The sequence below is a fragment of the Cyprinodon variegatus genome, unplaced genomic scaffold (genome assembly GCF_000732505.1).
Source record: "Cyprinodon variegatus isolate N-32 unplaced genomic scaffold, C_variegatus-1.0 Scaffold145, whole genome shotgun sequence".
Lineage (NCBI taxonomy): Eukaryota > Metazoa > Chordata > Actinopteri > Cyprinodontiformes > Cyprinodontidae > Cyprinodon > Cyprinodon variegatus.
The window spans coordinates 1314825-1330201 of record NW_015150598.1 but is presented as its reverse complement, the minus strand read 5'-3'; the positions used below and the strand labels follow the sequence as shown (position 1 = coordinate 1330201).

General features: G+C 38.9%; 1 protein-coding gene across 2 annotated transcripts in view; it reads right to left on the bottom strand.

Annotated features, from left to right (window-relative positions):
- Positions 1-15377, bottom strand: part of calcrl (calcitonin receptor like receptor) — a 51040-nt gene that overhangs the window by 15691 nt on the left and 19972 nt on the right. Inside the window, exons 2-3 of one of the 2 annotated variants that reach the window (XM_015376976.1) lie at positions 2762-2864; positions 704-857 (exon numbers count right to left, since the gene is read on the bottom strand). In XM_015376976.1, coding sequence (XP_015232462.1) covers positions 704-857; positions 2762-2836 — 229 coding nt within the window. In that variant the 5' untranslated portion in view covers positions 2837-2864. Of the gene's footprint in view, positions 1-703; positions 858-2761; positions 2879-15377 lie in introns of those variants that run through there. The other variant, XM_015376977.1, reaches the window with a different exon arrangement.

Genomic DNA, 15377 nt, shown 5'->3' with positions numbered 1-15377 from the left:
GACAGGATTTAGATTTAGATTTCTACTCTGGCCCGGGACACAATTTTTTTCTGTGGGAGTGGGACGGGACAGGAGTGAAAATCCACTCCCGTGTCTCTAATGCTAACCTACACATTTGGCCATCAAAATGGCATTAATAAAGAGCGTGATTCATTAGTAAAAATTACCTTATTGAATTCTGAGATATTGTATTTTAGTATGAAGAGGTCCAGCATGACTGTCCTGTCCAATCTGTAGTTATCTCCCATACACAACCGATTGATGCCCTTTGTACAGTATTCCCACATTCTGTCAAAACCAGGATTAACTTGTTCAGCAATCTTAGATTTGTTAGCTCATTCATGGATCAGACCGCGTGGTCCAGCATTTGCTCCACATATGCATCAATGAGCCTTGGCCTCCAATGACTCTGTCGCTGGTTTAGCATGGGTCTTTACTTGGACTATTTCAACAGACCAAATATGCCTCACAAGAAACTGCAGTTCAACCCAACCATGCACCCATCACAGTTTTGTCCTCGTTGTAAAACTATATCAGATCCCTTTTTTATGTGTGCAAACGCATAAAAAGGGGATCAAAAATCTAACAAATAAAATAACTCAAATTCTTAGGCTATCTTTTTTGTTCCTTTTACCCAGTACCGTCCACATGTATGGTAATCTGAAATGAGTTGAGCAGTAGAAACATGAAACATTAAAGCTACCTTGTCTGCCGTTTGTGTCGTCTTTCATGATCTTCTGGTAGCATTCAAACTGGGCCGTAACTATCTTGTTTCTGGTGATTCCAATGTCATGGTAGACGTTGTTAGGATGCTCTTGCTGACTTTCGTTAACCTCCATGCTGGCCCTACCAAGGAACTGAAAAAAACGTCAGACATAAAATATTACTAGGGAAACCAATACATTTAATACAATGGGCTCTTTTCTCTAATCCGCACAGGATCAAAATCACACAAACATTATATTGCCAATAGTTTATGATCACCTACCTTGACTTGAATATGAACTAAAGTGACGTCCCATTGTTAATTGATTGTGTACAACAATATGTTGGTCCACATTTTGCAGCTTTAATGGGCTGAACTCTTCTGTGAACTCTGACCACAAGGCTTCAGAATGTGTATGGGAATCTTCGATGATTTTTCTAGAAGCCAATTTGAGAGATCATAGACTATGATTTTAGATGAAAAGGCCTGACTCTCTGTCTCCTTTTCATTCCTTTCTAAAGAGGAGGAAGTCAGGACATTGTCAACCTCATCCACACCAAATTCTTCTATTCAGGTTTCTATGAACCTTTCCTTGTGCACAGTTATGATGGAGGAGGAAGGTGCCTCACCACTGCTGGGAGCACTCATAGCACTTCAACTGGTACTACTGGTGTAATTCATCACTATAGAGAAGGAAGTGTGTGGTAGTGTGTGGCCTTCCAGCTGTTCGTTCCATGAAGCTCTCTATGCACAGTTCTTCAGCTGCTTGAAAACTGCATCAAGTCTGGAGGTCTGCAGTGACTTCACAGAAAGTTAAATGTCTGCACACTTTGTGCATCAATATCCACTGTCCCTGCTCCGCCTGTTTACATGACCCATCACGTCATACCTCAGTTGTTGTTTTACCTAAGAACATCTACTTTGATATAATACCACTGACAGTTGACTATGAAATGTTAAGCTGTTCAGCAAGTCCAGTTGTGAAGTTTGCTTTCATATTAACATCTTATCACAGAGCTAACCTGGAATGGATAGAACCAGCCTGCCTCTAGAATACAAAACAAATATTTTACAGCCCTAAGGCTGACCTGAAAATGAGAAAAAGGTTGAGCTGTCCGGTTACAATGGTGAGAGTACTGTCAGGGACAAATAAGGTAAAGCTTTGGAACATACACTCCAAGTGCGAAGCATGGTTGTGGCAGCACCATGCTAAGGGGCTGCACTGTGATACCGGTGCACTGCATGATAGTCAGACTAATGAATACGAAGCATGACCAGCAGGTTATCTTACTTCAATGCAAATCAACATCTAGATCAGGCATTCCCAAAGTCGGCCCTCGAGGGCCACTGTGCTGTAGGTTTTAGAGGTTTCTCTGCTTTAGCACAGCTGATGATTGATTGGAGTTCAGCACAAGCCTGTTAATCAGCTATCAACGTAAAACAGCTGTGCTGGAGCAGGGAAAACTCTAAAACCTGCAAGTTTTAGAGTTTTCAGGCATCCCTAATGTGCAGGTTGCACATTGGGGATGGCTGATGTAGATGGCTAATACCTGTACCCAGCAGGGTTTTCCAATAGAATAATCACCCAAACAAACATGAGAACTGGGTTTGGATGGAATAAACGAGGATAGATTACTACCTTAGCTACTAAAAGTATCTGTTCAAAGCTTAGTAAAATTGAAAGTTGTTGATGTTTACAAAGCATTTATGCTTCATGAACAACTTTCTCTCTCACTTGTAAGTAAAACTACATAAGTCAATTTTAAAGGATGCTACAGCTCATTGTTGGATCAACAACTGTTTCCAACTGTTGCATTAGGTTTAGGACTGTGGGAAATAGGAGTTATACTGGCAGATGTTATGGTGAGGGTCTGGGTTAGGTCATATAAATAAATGGAAAATGAATGGAAACGAATGAAAAGTCCTGGTTAGAATAATATCACATAATTGTGTGTGTGTGTGTGTGTGTGTGTGTGTGTGTGTGTGTGTGTGTGTGGGGAGGGGTGGGGGGGGGTGTGTGTGTGTGTTTGATTGCGTGTTGAGGGGTTGTCCTACCTTTGTTAAATTGCACAAAAGCATGAGCGTGACCATCCAGCTCCACCCGAAGCCGCCCATCTTCCTCTCAGCCATGTCAAGTAACACTTCAACAGTTTCAGATCTGAAACAGAGAACAAACAACTGAAATCCCCCCAGAAAAGCTGCTTCACTGATCTCCCCTAAATGGCATTTTATCTCATTCTAACAGAGAGGAAAGCATGTTCATAGAAAAACTGATGCAAATCAATATGTACATGACCAAAACCTAACAAAAACATTTCTAAACAACAAACATATGATCACATTGTAATACTAGGGAATACGAGAAATAGATTAATTAAGAGAACAATGAAAACTGCAGACTGTACATCATGTGGGTCAGTAAAATGAGAAGCTCCTGCAGTGTATTGGAATCAGAAATTAAATGACTCTATGTGTAAAGAATCTGATCACTGAACAGATACTTCCTGAAAAAAGCAGTATTGCAGTATTTTAAAGACACCACATCATTAGCTTTCAGTCATGTATGTTTGCAGCCTTTACTTTTATAGGCTGTACTCAGGAGGTTCTGCTGGACTGAAGCTGGGGACCACTGGGGTTTCATGGCTGCTACACAGCAGATGAGCCAGAATTCAGAAAAAAAATTCTCCTTCAGGAGGAACTCATCTTCTCTGCAGGATAATGCCTACACCCAGATAGTTGAACTGCACTGTGGCAACTCTATCCATGTCTTCATTTCAATGTTTTATAAAAGAGAAACAGGTTATTGTTGAATAAAATCCCTAGAGACCATCTATCCCATATTTTCTGGACTATAGAGCGCACCTTAATATAAGTAATATATGCAAATTGACACAACGCAACAATTGAAACAATTGAAAACTCACTATAAGTTGTTCCCAATAAAGAAAAAACTGGAAACGTACATATAAGCCGCCCTGTGCTATAAATCTCTGATATCTACTGAACTGTCCCCCACCAAACCTGTAGGGGGAGCTCTACATATAGCCCCTGAAATAGAGAAGAAGATGAATGCTAGCTCCTGTTAGCTTGTTGGCGCAAAGCTGTAAGAGCTTCAACTGAAAGATGGGTCTTTATAAGCTCCTTATTTCTGACTGCATAAGTTGAGCCCAGTCTCTTCATTGGTTTGGCAGCTTTAATGCGGCAAATAAATGTCAAAATGTGTGAATTTGGGAAGTTTGTTCTACATCGTGCCTGCTGCTACCATATTCTTGTGCTAAATGAAAATTAGCCCCTTATCCTTTCATTTCAAACTTTGACTTCCCCCTCGGCCAATTAGGAAATATCGATAGAAAACACGCACCTTCCTATAAGCCGCATGGTTCAAAGTGTGGGAAAAACAGTAGCGACTTATAGTTCGGAAAATACAGTAGATCACGTATCAAATACATAAATAAAATACAATAAAATAAATCTATAATTACTTCAATATTCACAATTGTATAAAATTTCATACATTCTTTCAGAAATTTTTGTTGCAGAAAATTTAACATGATTGAAGGTCACTCACACGTTTTTTGGGCGATATGAGTGTGCAAAGGTAGAATAAATTGAATAAATTAAGTGAGTGATTTAACAAAAATGAACAGTCTAATGAACATCTGAAAATGTTTACATTTTACATGGCAGCATTATTTTGGATAAAATATGCAATGCAGAGACGTGAGGTGTTCGGGGACCATTCACTGCCCGGGGACTTAAGGCAGAACAAGAATGGTACCCACAAGACATCTGACTGATGCAGATGGAGGCGTTTTGTTGTTAATTAGTGCAAAAGTATTACTAAGGAAATATCTTGGTAAGTCTTCTTCAAATGGAAAATGTTAGGTGCAAGACAAACTATTCCTCTTTTGATAACCAAAACTGTTTTTATTGCCAGATCGATACTGTGACTGAATCAAAGACAGACTTTCTGCAGCTAAAATGATCCATTAAACTTGCCTGAAACTCCCATACTTGGTTCTTAATGCTAAGAAAATAGTAAATTTACATCTGTTTAGCTTTTAAAATTTTAAACTTTCCACTGTGAGATCAAAAAAAGTCAATCAATTAATCAATCAATCAATTTTCAATTCAAGTCCCAAAGAATTCATTACTGGACTTATTTTAACATGCAGAAGATGAAAATTTTGCTTTTGATCAACAATAAAGTATGTTTTTTCTAACAGAACAAAAGTTAATTTATTTTGATATTATTAAACTGTTACGAAAAATAAAAAAAAATATACATTTTTTTTTTACATTTTAAGGAGTTTTAGCAGAGAGCTTCTGTCTGATTGGACGACTGTGACCAATTGAAAAAAAGGGATGGTCTTGGTATAGAGGTTATGTAACAGACAATTAAAATTGAAAACAAATACCACTGTAGCAGTTTTTAAAACCAAGATCTAAAATGTTAAGCTTGTTACCTGCATCTTCAAAATATTGCCAAAATATTTTCAGAAAAAAACCCAGATGAGTATTTTGTTTTTTTTTCCTCATCCCAGAAATTTAAAAAATGCCTTCTCTTCCACAAGCAAATATCTATGGTTCCAGGATAGCCGTAGCTATCTCGACATAGAGAGATGAAGAACATCCGCAGTTGGTTTTTACGAATGGGGCTTTGTCCACTGAATCAACAGATCATTCTCAGTGTATAGTGGGCAGACAAGGTTGTAGCCAGCTAGTTTCCTTTTCAAACACAATCCAGAACGTGATAGTGTGATACTGTCCATGAGCCAGGTTTCTGTTAAACAAAAACATATCTATGATGATTTTGCTTTTGTATTCTAGTATATTGAAATTGCAATTGAACTTTCAAGTGAAAATACATTTAAAGAGACAGAATATCACCCAAAGTTCCATGAAAAAAAACACATTAAAGATTTTTAGTTTTAGCTTTAGCGTCCATCAGTGATTAGTTTTGAAAAAAGTAGATTTCTATTAGTCAGCAGCATAGTCCAGGGGGACATTCTCTCTTATAAAACCCCTGGGAACAAGCAACCTTCAATTTTCATTGTTTGGTTAACAAATAGAATTTTTTCCGGCTCTAACAGGGTCGGCACAGACGAATAAATGCAAAGGCGAGCGGGGGGGTTATTAGTCCAACAATGCATCGCAGATTAATCTGACCTGCAGGTCACTGTGTGGCTATCCCATCAGAGATGCTGCTTGGAGCCATAAGAGCTTCACCCGGTGAGGAGGGGCTCACAGGGTGAGAGACTCGAAAACAGAACTGGAATCTGCAAATTGGAAACAGCCATTAGGAGGTCAGCTGCTCCTTCACGCATGAATGAAGATACACAAAATAACGTTCCCAAACACACAGCGGACGCTCTGCCAAGTTCCCCAGCTGTTTCTTGGCCAGGAATGTTTTTCACATGTGACACAGAGGATGTGTTGGTCAGAGCGCAGCAGAGAACAGACGTCACAGACCGCTTTCCTAATAGTTATAAACACTGTGGTTCAGTACCTCTAATCTGTCCTATATCACTGTCAATGCTTGTGATGAAAATTAGAGTTGTTGTTTTTTGTCATTTTTCCCATGTAGCTGATTCAAATGAGTTTATATTCAGCACAAACTGAAACACAGTCTATTGGTACAGCCAGTCTTTCTGAACATCCATTCTCACCATCATACAACTCTGTAAACAGTGATGGGCAAAAGCATAAAAATATATTTTCAAATTTTGTCGTCTTATAATTAAACTACTGTGTGCTTCATCACTATTTTATTTGACCAAAACAGAAAAACGGAGGTATTTTTTTTTCAAATAGAGGAAAATGAGAACAAAAATATATTAAAATAGAAAGATTTTAATTACTTAAAATCTCTCTAAAATCTGTTTATTAGCTTTGAACATCTGTTGTTGTTTTTTTGTCTATTCTTCTTTATCAAACAACTTAACCTCAGACAGACTAGATAGAAATCATTTGTAAACATCACTCTTGAAGTTTTGCCCCACATTCTAATTTTTATATAGTTTTGGACTTTGACTGGGCAATTTTAAAAACATAAATTTGCTTTTATCTACAATAGACCATCCATTTTATCTCTGGTTCCATTTTAGGGTAATTTTCCTCCAAATCTCCATCGCAATCTCTGGTCATCTTTGGTCTTCAAAAGGTTTTCTTCCAGCATGATGATGCCACCACCGTGTATAACCATGGAGATGGTTTCTTCAGGCCAAACTGTAGTGTTTCTTTTATCTAAAAGGTGTTTTTAGAGGCAGGGGAATTTCAATCTGGGTTCCTGTGAGCACAACGTCTTCTCCTCCATGTTAGCTGTGTTCTTAACCTCAGTTGTGGGGACTTTTCTTGCATTCTTTCAATAGATGTGTTCCTCTAATTGCTGGTGAAGGTTCTCAATCACCCAGGTCATAGTCATAGCTTTTTCAATTCATGGTTCAATTTGCTTGTTTTCTAAAGCTGGGCATACACTGTGCGATTTTTACCAATCGTTGCACGCAGCTACAGCTCACACTGTACGACGTTCACAGCTCACAATGTACATCTAAAAAACACGTCGGACTCAACCCCGCAGTGAGATGGGGCTACTCTGACTCGTCTATCCGGAAAGACCAGAAGACGAGGAATATGAAGCTCACGACGTAGAGTGAAACACTCTGCCTTGGCAATTTGTGCAATTTTGTGCTTATAGCTCTAAAAAGTAAAGGCGGCGACCTATTTGGACAAAGACATGGCTGAGCAAATGTTGCTACTACGGTCTGTCAATTTTACAGAAAGAACATCATTTCACTCACACTCCTGTCATGCTTCTGTATTTTCATCTGAGAGGAAGAAGAAGAAGAACTCTTGTTGATGCTAACCTGACTCCGCCAGATGGATTTGCTCCGCATATCCATCTGGAAACCTTCCGTTGAAGTAATTTTGGGAAGGGGCGAAAATACTGGTTAGCTGATTGGCCTATGTTGGTGATAGATGGGCCAAAAAAACCAATCAGATCAACGAAGCATATGACGTACTAACAGAGCGACGACGAAAACACAACCACAAGCCAGGCTACTCTTACAGAAACCAGTCGGGAGAAGAGCAAAAACATCTTTTCCTCTGAGAAAAGCCTCCAGAGCAGTGTTTTGCTCTTCTTTCAGTGAAGAAATACTCTGTAATTCCGATAAAACTTGCTCGATAGCCACGCTAACGCTAGTTTCATCGGCTGAAGCCGCCATGTTCTTTAGACTGAACTGTTGCGCTTCTCGTTGCGTCACACCTCAACACGCCTCAAAGCCAACGCTGATTGGACGTTCGTTTGGTGAACGGCTCCAAATTTTCTTTAATGGAGAGTCTCCAGACTGATTTGCGAGTGAAACCTTGAAAGCTCGCAAGCTCAGGATGGTCTCACGAGGCTATGTTGATGCATGCCCACTGAGCGATTTGCCCACAACGGCAGACTGAAAATCAAACATGTTTGATTGATTCCCGACCTTATGATTCTTGATCAGGAGGTGGTCATGAGAGGCTGAACTCTGTGCACTACACGATGCACTATCGGCCTGAAAGGCGGGCCGATCGAATTTCTCGCAGGACCGGAAAGTCTGCACAGTGTACGCCTGGCTTAAGCCAAAACAAGGCTTTGTTTTGTGGTCCACTCTACAGTTTAAAGCCTCAAACTCAACCCTATTTATTGCATTTTATATTGAAAAAGCTTCCTGGATTGGAAGCGAAATGTCCAGTGAATATTTTTCTTTTTTACTTTTAATGCTTCCAAAAGGTCAGATTTTGAAGGGCACAATTAACATTAGTCTTGAGGCAGCTCCTCATGGGGTGTCCATTGGCCTTTTGGTTTATTTTCTTATGAATGTTCTCCTTGCACAGCCTGTCAGTTTAGGTAAACACTCATGTCTTCATAGGTCTACAGCTGATCAATCCTCTCTATATTCAGAGATGGACTGCACAGAGCTCTGGGAGATGTTCAAAACTTGGAATATTGCTTTAGAAGCTAAACCTGCAGGAATTTCTCCTTAACCTGTCTGTGTTCCTTAGTCTTCATGATGCTGTAGTTCTCTAAGGTCTCTAAGAGGCTTTCATAGAACATCTGTATCTCTTCACTGATTAGGCAACCACTCAAACCATTTGGTATCACCGCCTTCGCTTTAAGGCATCTGCATATTTTTATATCAGTAAAACAACAAACATGTTTTTTCCACTTCAGAATAATCCCCTTATCTTTGGTCTTACATATTTAGTCCAGTTCAGAAGAGATTCATGCAATATGCCAGAAACTCTTAGCACAGTATGCAAAAATGTTTTATTTCCTGACTGCAGCTGAAAGCAGAGAGGCCGACCTCCACTGAGGCACAACAACTCCATTATTGATCTGTGAGAGCTGTGTGATCTGTGGGTGGCCTGTTATTATCTGGAGTACCTCAGAGAGTTTCACTCAGGTGGTTAGTCATGTAAACTTCACACAAGAGATGACATCAGCCTTTAAAATCTGCTCAAAGTTACCCAGAGTCTGCAAAACATCTGTCATCTTCTCACCTGCTGCCAGAACCCTGCCTGCCCTTATTTACTGTTACCCCCGCTCCCAGGGGAGACATCCAGGGCCAGTTTCATCGCTCTACAACCTCATAGCTCTAAGTTCAACCCAGTTATTATTTTTGTCAACCTCTCTTTCTACTTGCTCTGTGACTAATGCTAGAGATCAAAGATGTGAGATAATAATGTGAGATCAAAGATAAACTAGTTATAGTAATGAGGCAAGGCAATTATTATATTATACTGACAGCTTCAGTTTAGTTCCAATAAAGGTAATTAATAAGTTAATCCTTGTAAGTTCTCGAGTTGATCATGGTTCTAAAGACTGAATGAAGCCCGATCTAGAGGGAAGGTAAATATTTTATAATATTCCATGCTGATTTTTGTCTCTGCTAAGTGTTTTGCTGCACTGTGATAGAAAAAAAAAGGTATGAAATGATAAAAAAACAAACTGGGCAGAGGAGAGGAGTGAAGAGGGCTCATTTCTGCCAGCTATGAAAACATGGTGCGTGCAAAGGAAGCAGCACAGCTGTGCCTTGTAGCTTTAATTTAATATGTCCTGCAGCCAACATCAGTGTGTCAATAAACAGCAGAGGTAATGGAGGAAATGACCAGATTAACCAGAATGGAGCTGCATTATGGGAGAGTGTTTTTCGCTTTTTCAAAAATAAACCACATATATTTTTATATCGTTTTGGAAGAATTATAAGTTGCATCCATTATAAGCATCCCTGCACCATGGATTGGAGACAATCAGCATGTGGTTCTGCTAAAAGCGGCTTTCAGGTCAGCTGCGTTGTTGGTTGATGGTGTCTCATCTTCGTCCATAAAATACTCCATAGATTCTCTCAGAGGTTTTGGTCAGGCTAGTTTGCAGTCCAATAAGCACAGTAATGCCAGATGGACCAGGTTTTAGTATCTTTGGCAGTGTAGGTTGGTACCAAATCTTTCTGGAAATGAGATTAGAATTTTCATGAAATGTTTCAGAAGAAGTTGCCCTTATTATGGGAAACGCAGGCTGTAAACTGGCTACAGCTCATCTGTAACCAGCTGCCTGTGACCAGAGTTCCTTATTTACACTGCAAAAAATGAGTAGGTTTACTAAAATAACTGTATTTGCCTTTAATTTGCACAGGTAAATAAGATGATCTGTTATCTGATTTGTATTTTTGCCCTAGGAATAAAATAATTAGATATTATGCAATTAAAATATGATAATGGTATTTTTATTACTGCTATTATTGTTTTAAGCATGAACAATTTTATTTGTTTGGCAAACTGTCTTACTAACCTGTACAGGGGAAGGAAGGAAGGAAGGAAGGAAGGAAGGAAGGAAGGAAGGAAGGAAGGAAGGAAGGAATACACAAATATGAAAAAAAAATTGACTCTATTTTTGTTAGTCTGTGGAAGTTTAAATTTTAAACTTTCAATTTGTTAAAGACAATTAATAGTCCAGAAAATCCAAATTACAAGTCAGAAAATTGGTCCAACAGGATTTCAGCCTAGTTCCACATCCAGGACGAAAGCTACACTGAAAAAAAAAAATAAAAATCTACGGTAAATCTAAATAAGTAATTTTTTCTTAAAATAAGTACATTTGTTCTTGAATTGAGAAGGTAAGAGAAATATTTTGCAAATGGAAAAAGACAAGAAGAAAGCAGAAAACACAATTGCAATGTCTTATTTCAAGTGCATTTTATCTAAAAATCTTATTTTAAGAGTAAAAATACTAACTCCATTGCAATTCATCAAATTTACCTACTCGCATTAAGGGTAAATTGATTCTTCTCCAGTGTACTCACATCAACAGTACCGTAAATTCCGGACTATACTGATTACAAGCCGCACACTCTAATTTTAGAAAGAATATCAATTTTGTACTTTTATAAGCCGCACCGGATTTTAAGCCGCAGGTTTCCCACGTTGTATTTAATAGAACAACGCACAGAACATTGCAGCCGACCAGGAAAAGTCATTAATCATTTTCTTCCTCCTCCTGCGCACTAAAACCCTCAAAGTCCTCTTCCTTGGTGTCTGAATGGAACAGCTTCAGGATGCTGTCACTGACTTCAGTCTCATCCTTGTCACTCTCACTTGAGCACTCGCGGTCCTCTTCATCCTGCAGCAGCCCAGCCTTCCGAAACCCGCCGGTGATGCTGGATGTTTTCACATGGCTCCACGCATTGAGAACCCACTGGCAGACATCAGTGAAAGATGCCCTTCGCATGCGGCCAGGTTTGGTTAAGGATTTCTCGCCACTGGTCAGCACATCTGTGAATACTCATCATTTTTATTGGTCTGTTTGAAAAAAAATATGTATTAGCCGCACTGTATTATAGGCCGCAGTGTTCAAACAGCGGGAAAAAAGTAGCGGCTTATAGTCCGGAATTTACGGTACTTAAACTTCCCTACTTTGCCCTTTTTAGTAGTGCTTTATATTTGTAGCATATAGTCAGATCAGCCATTTGGTTACTACTTGTGTTTAGGGGTTGTTTCAGAGCTGCGTATATGTGCTGAATACTATGTAGAACAGTGTTTTTTTTATTGCTATGGTTTTAACAGTAGCTTTAGTTGGCAAGGTAATTACAAGGATCTAGAGATGGTAAACTGGAAAACATTTAACTTTAGAGTAAATGGAGGATGATGGCTTGCACCAGTAGACAAGACTTTATTCAACTGTCTTTGGAAAGTTCTGCCAGATCCAAACGTCCTTCAGTTGCAAATTTCTGAAAAAGACTTTAAGTTTTCTTTAGCGTTTTACAAGCATATTCTAACTGCTCAACAACAACTTTCCTTTTTTGAATGGCAGCACTTTCTACCAGCAAGAAAACCCGAACTGCTCGGACAACCTGTGCAAAGGGTGAGATAATATGAGAGGAGCGGTTTGCCATTCATCAAACGGAGGCAAAGAGGACTGTTGCTGGAACCTTCTGCTGAAGATCCTGGGATGCAGCAACTGGGCGGCATGTTTGCAGCTGGAACTACAGGGGAGACCTTGATGCTGTTCTGCAGGCTGTGAAATCCTCTCCTAACTGACCCCTCCCTCTCTCAAACACACACACATTTAGTGTAGAGGTAAATTAAACACATAATAGAGCTGGAAACCTTTCCATTGAGGTTTCTGTAAATCCAATCAGCTCCTAATGAGCTTCAGGCTTTAATTGTTTAAGCAATGTTCATTATCTCAAAAGTGTTTCCTTTCACTTCGAACCAAGGAAGCATTGTAGTGTATTATTTGTTTGCTTGCTTTGCTTTTTTTCCTTGATGAAAAGTAAACTTGGATTCAATAATTATTTGAAAATATTTACTTTCATATGAAGACTGAATAATTTGCTGTCAGTCATCATAAAAATTACAGAGCAGGTATTAAATCGGAAAAAGAGCGGCAAATATTTAGACCTCAATCTGTGAAGCTGCTCATTAGTCATCATTTTTTATTTTACTTCTAACGAGGGAATTCAGTGTAAAAAAAAAAAAAACACGGGAAAAGAAATGGAAGTGGATTCTAAAAAAAACTCTGTTCAGTGTATCTTTGAAGAACTTCCAATCTATCTTTCAGAGATAAAATCCGGAAGCAAAATGGAAAAACAAACATAGTGTACTCTTGTTGCCACAACGCAGAGATTCACATGAACCCATAATTAAGATCATTAAGATATGGAAAGCCATTACCATCCGAGGCCTCTTGGGAAAGAGCAACTTAATGACTGTAGCTTGGTTTGAAATTCTAACTCACTGATTCACTATATTGTCTGCTGCTGTACCTGCATTTCAAACACCACTCAGTGTTGCCGTGCCTCATAATTAGGAGTCAGAACAAATTAGATAAAAATAAAAAAAACAGAGGGAGAGATCTGAGGTGTTGCATTTTTTTCCTTACTTTATACTTTAAAATCAATAATACAAATAAAATTTGCCCCGTTTTGTTTTACCATAACAGAGAGCAGCTGTATACACAACTAAACCTTCAAAAAGGAATTTGTATTCTCATATTTATGAGCTGATAAATTGGACGTCAGAGTGACATAATCTCAGAGGTGTCATTTCTAGTTTATTGCTTGAGGATGTTCTTGAGTGTTATGGTACAGCAATATTAAAAAACTAAAACATCCTACAAGGTATTTTGAGCATTACTGTTGATGAAACGTCTTGTTTTTAAGCAGGAAAAAGTACATGTATGACTGACTAAATGTCAGCAAAGAAGAAAAAACTGATCAAGACATTCAAAGTAAGAACGTTTGTCATCTGTTGATATGAAAAGCAGCCACCATGAACTGGAAGAGTTTTAATTTGTTACCCCAACTTTGGCTTCTGACTTTCAGGGGATTTCCAGTTGAAAGTTTCCACTGCAACATCGGAAAATCCGACTCACACTAAGCATGCTTAGATGCAATCAACTGGTTTTCCTTAAATAGAAAACTTTGAATCAATTTGACTGCATGATCTGGTGAACTGTAAAGTGGCTTAAGATGACATGTGCTGTGATTTGGCGCTATAAAAATAAACTGAATTGAAAGAAATGTCCAGAAAGTTCAGCAGACGTCATATTCTTGTGTACTAAAGGTTCTGGGAAAAAGTAACGGTTCTGTATCTTTAACCTCAGTTAAGCAACAAGTATAACTTTTGATACAAGCATTAGCTTATTTTAAAATATATTAAATTACTTTTTAGGTTAATATACAGAACTTTGCGCACGTTGATGCTCTGTGCCGGTATCCCTCCCCAAAATTAAAAAATTTGCATATGTAACTTCAGAGGGTCAGATCCATAGATCTAGATAGACCCCCCGTCATTCGATGAGAGGTGTGCAGGCAGAGCGGCCATCTTAGGTCAGACCAAGCTGCTGTCAGAGACAACAAACGTCAATTGAGGCTAACCCTACTTCATGACGTTTGACACTCTGAATACGGTGAACTCTTAACCGAACTCCAGATAAATTGGCTTATTGAAAATGCCATGGGGCACAAAAATCTTTGGCAGCAGACTCTCGTTAAAAGTTGTATATGTACAGTAGCTCTTCTGCAAGCAAAAGGACAGGAGATCCTAGGGTGCAGCTCTCTTGTGCCCAGAGCTGACAGGAACTGTCGTCACAGTCATAGTGCGGCTGATTGACAGGTCGAGTCGCAGAAGTTAAGTCCCTTAAATCAAACATACTAAGAGAAGCTGGAGGCGAAATCGTTTGGACCTGATCAGCCGAACTTCAAAATTACTCAGCAGTCCAAAGAAAGAGGGAGACGGTTCACTCTGTCTTTTTGCAGGACCTGGTTTAGCTACAAGGCTTGGCTAACTGCATGCAGCAGTGCTAATGCTTTATTCTTTTTCAAATGTCAGGATCTGACCCCGCATGGATTAGGAAAGGTAAGACTGATTTATGCACTTTTTAAAAATTCACATCAGACATAGTATAATGTGAACTTCTAGATGTTAGTTAATACACATTTTCAGAAAAGAAATAGCTTTTATATACTAAAAAAATATTAAGCTGACTAAGCGTCACCATTATTAAACTGTTACATTGTTTTTTTAGGTTTGTGACACCATGTCGGATCATGCAAAACACAGATTTCCCTTCACAAAGCCTCAGAAATGCAATTTATGTCGAAAAATTAAAGCTGTTGATGAAATTATGTTTTGTTTTTATAAAGTGTTTTTATAATGTTTTTTTGGCATTCATATAAATATGTGTGTGATAACTTGGCATACGTTTGATTGGTTTATGGTATATTTTGTATTTATAGCCCCCCCGGAGAAAACTCCACCAGCCGCCACTGGTCTCAGCTCAATGTTTTTCCTTACTTACACGAAAGGCAAATGTTGTTAGTTAAAACATTTACAGTCATAAAAAAGTAATGATGTGCAAATCAATTGAGCACCACTTACCATCCTGTTTAAGCTGCCACTGTAACACTAAACTTTATCAGTTAAACTAAAAACTTATGTCTGTTAGGAAGCTAAAAGCAAGCGGAACCACAACACAAAGTCGGACTAATAAGCAGCTAGCATCAGCAAAAACAAACAGAACTGCAGAGAAGTGGAAAGTATTCTGCCTAACAAGAAAATATAATAGGGATGCACGATATAATCGGCCCTCTATCGGTATCGGCCTTAAAACTGAATATCGGACATCGGCCACCCC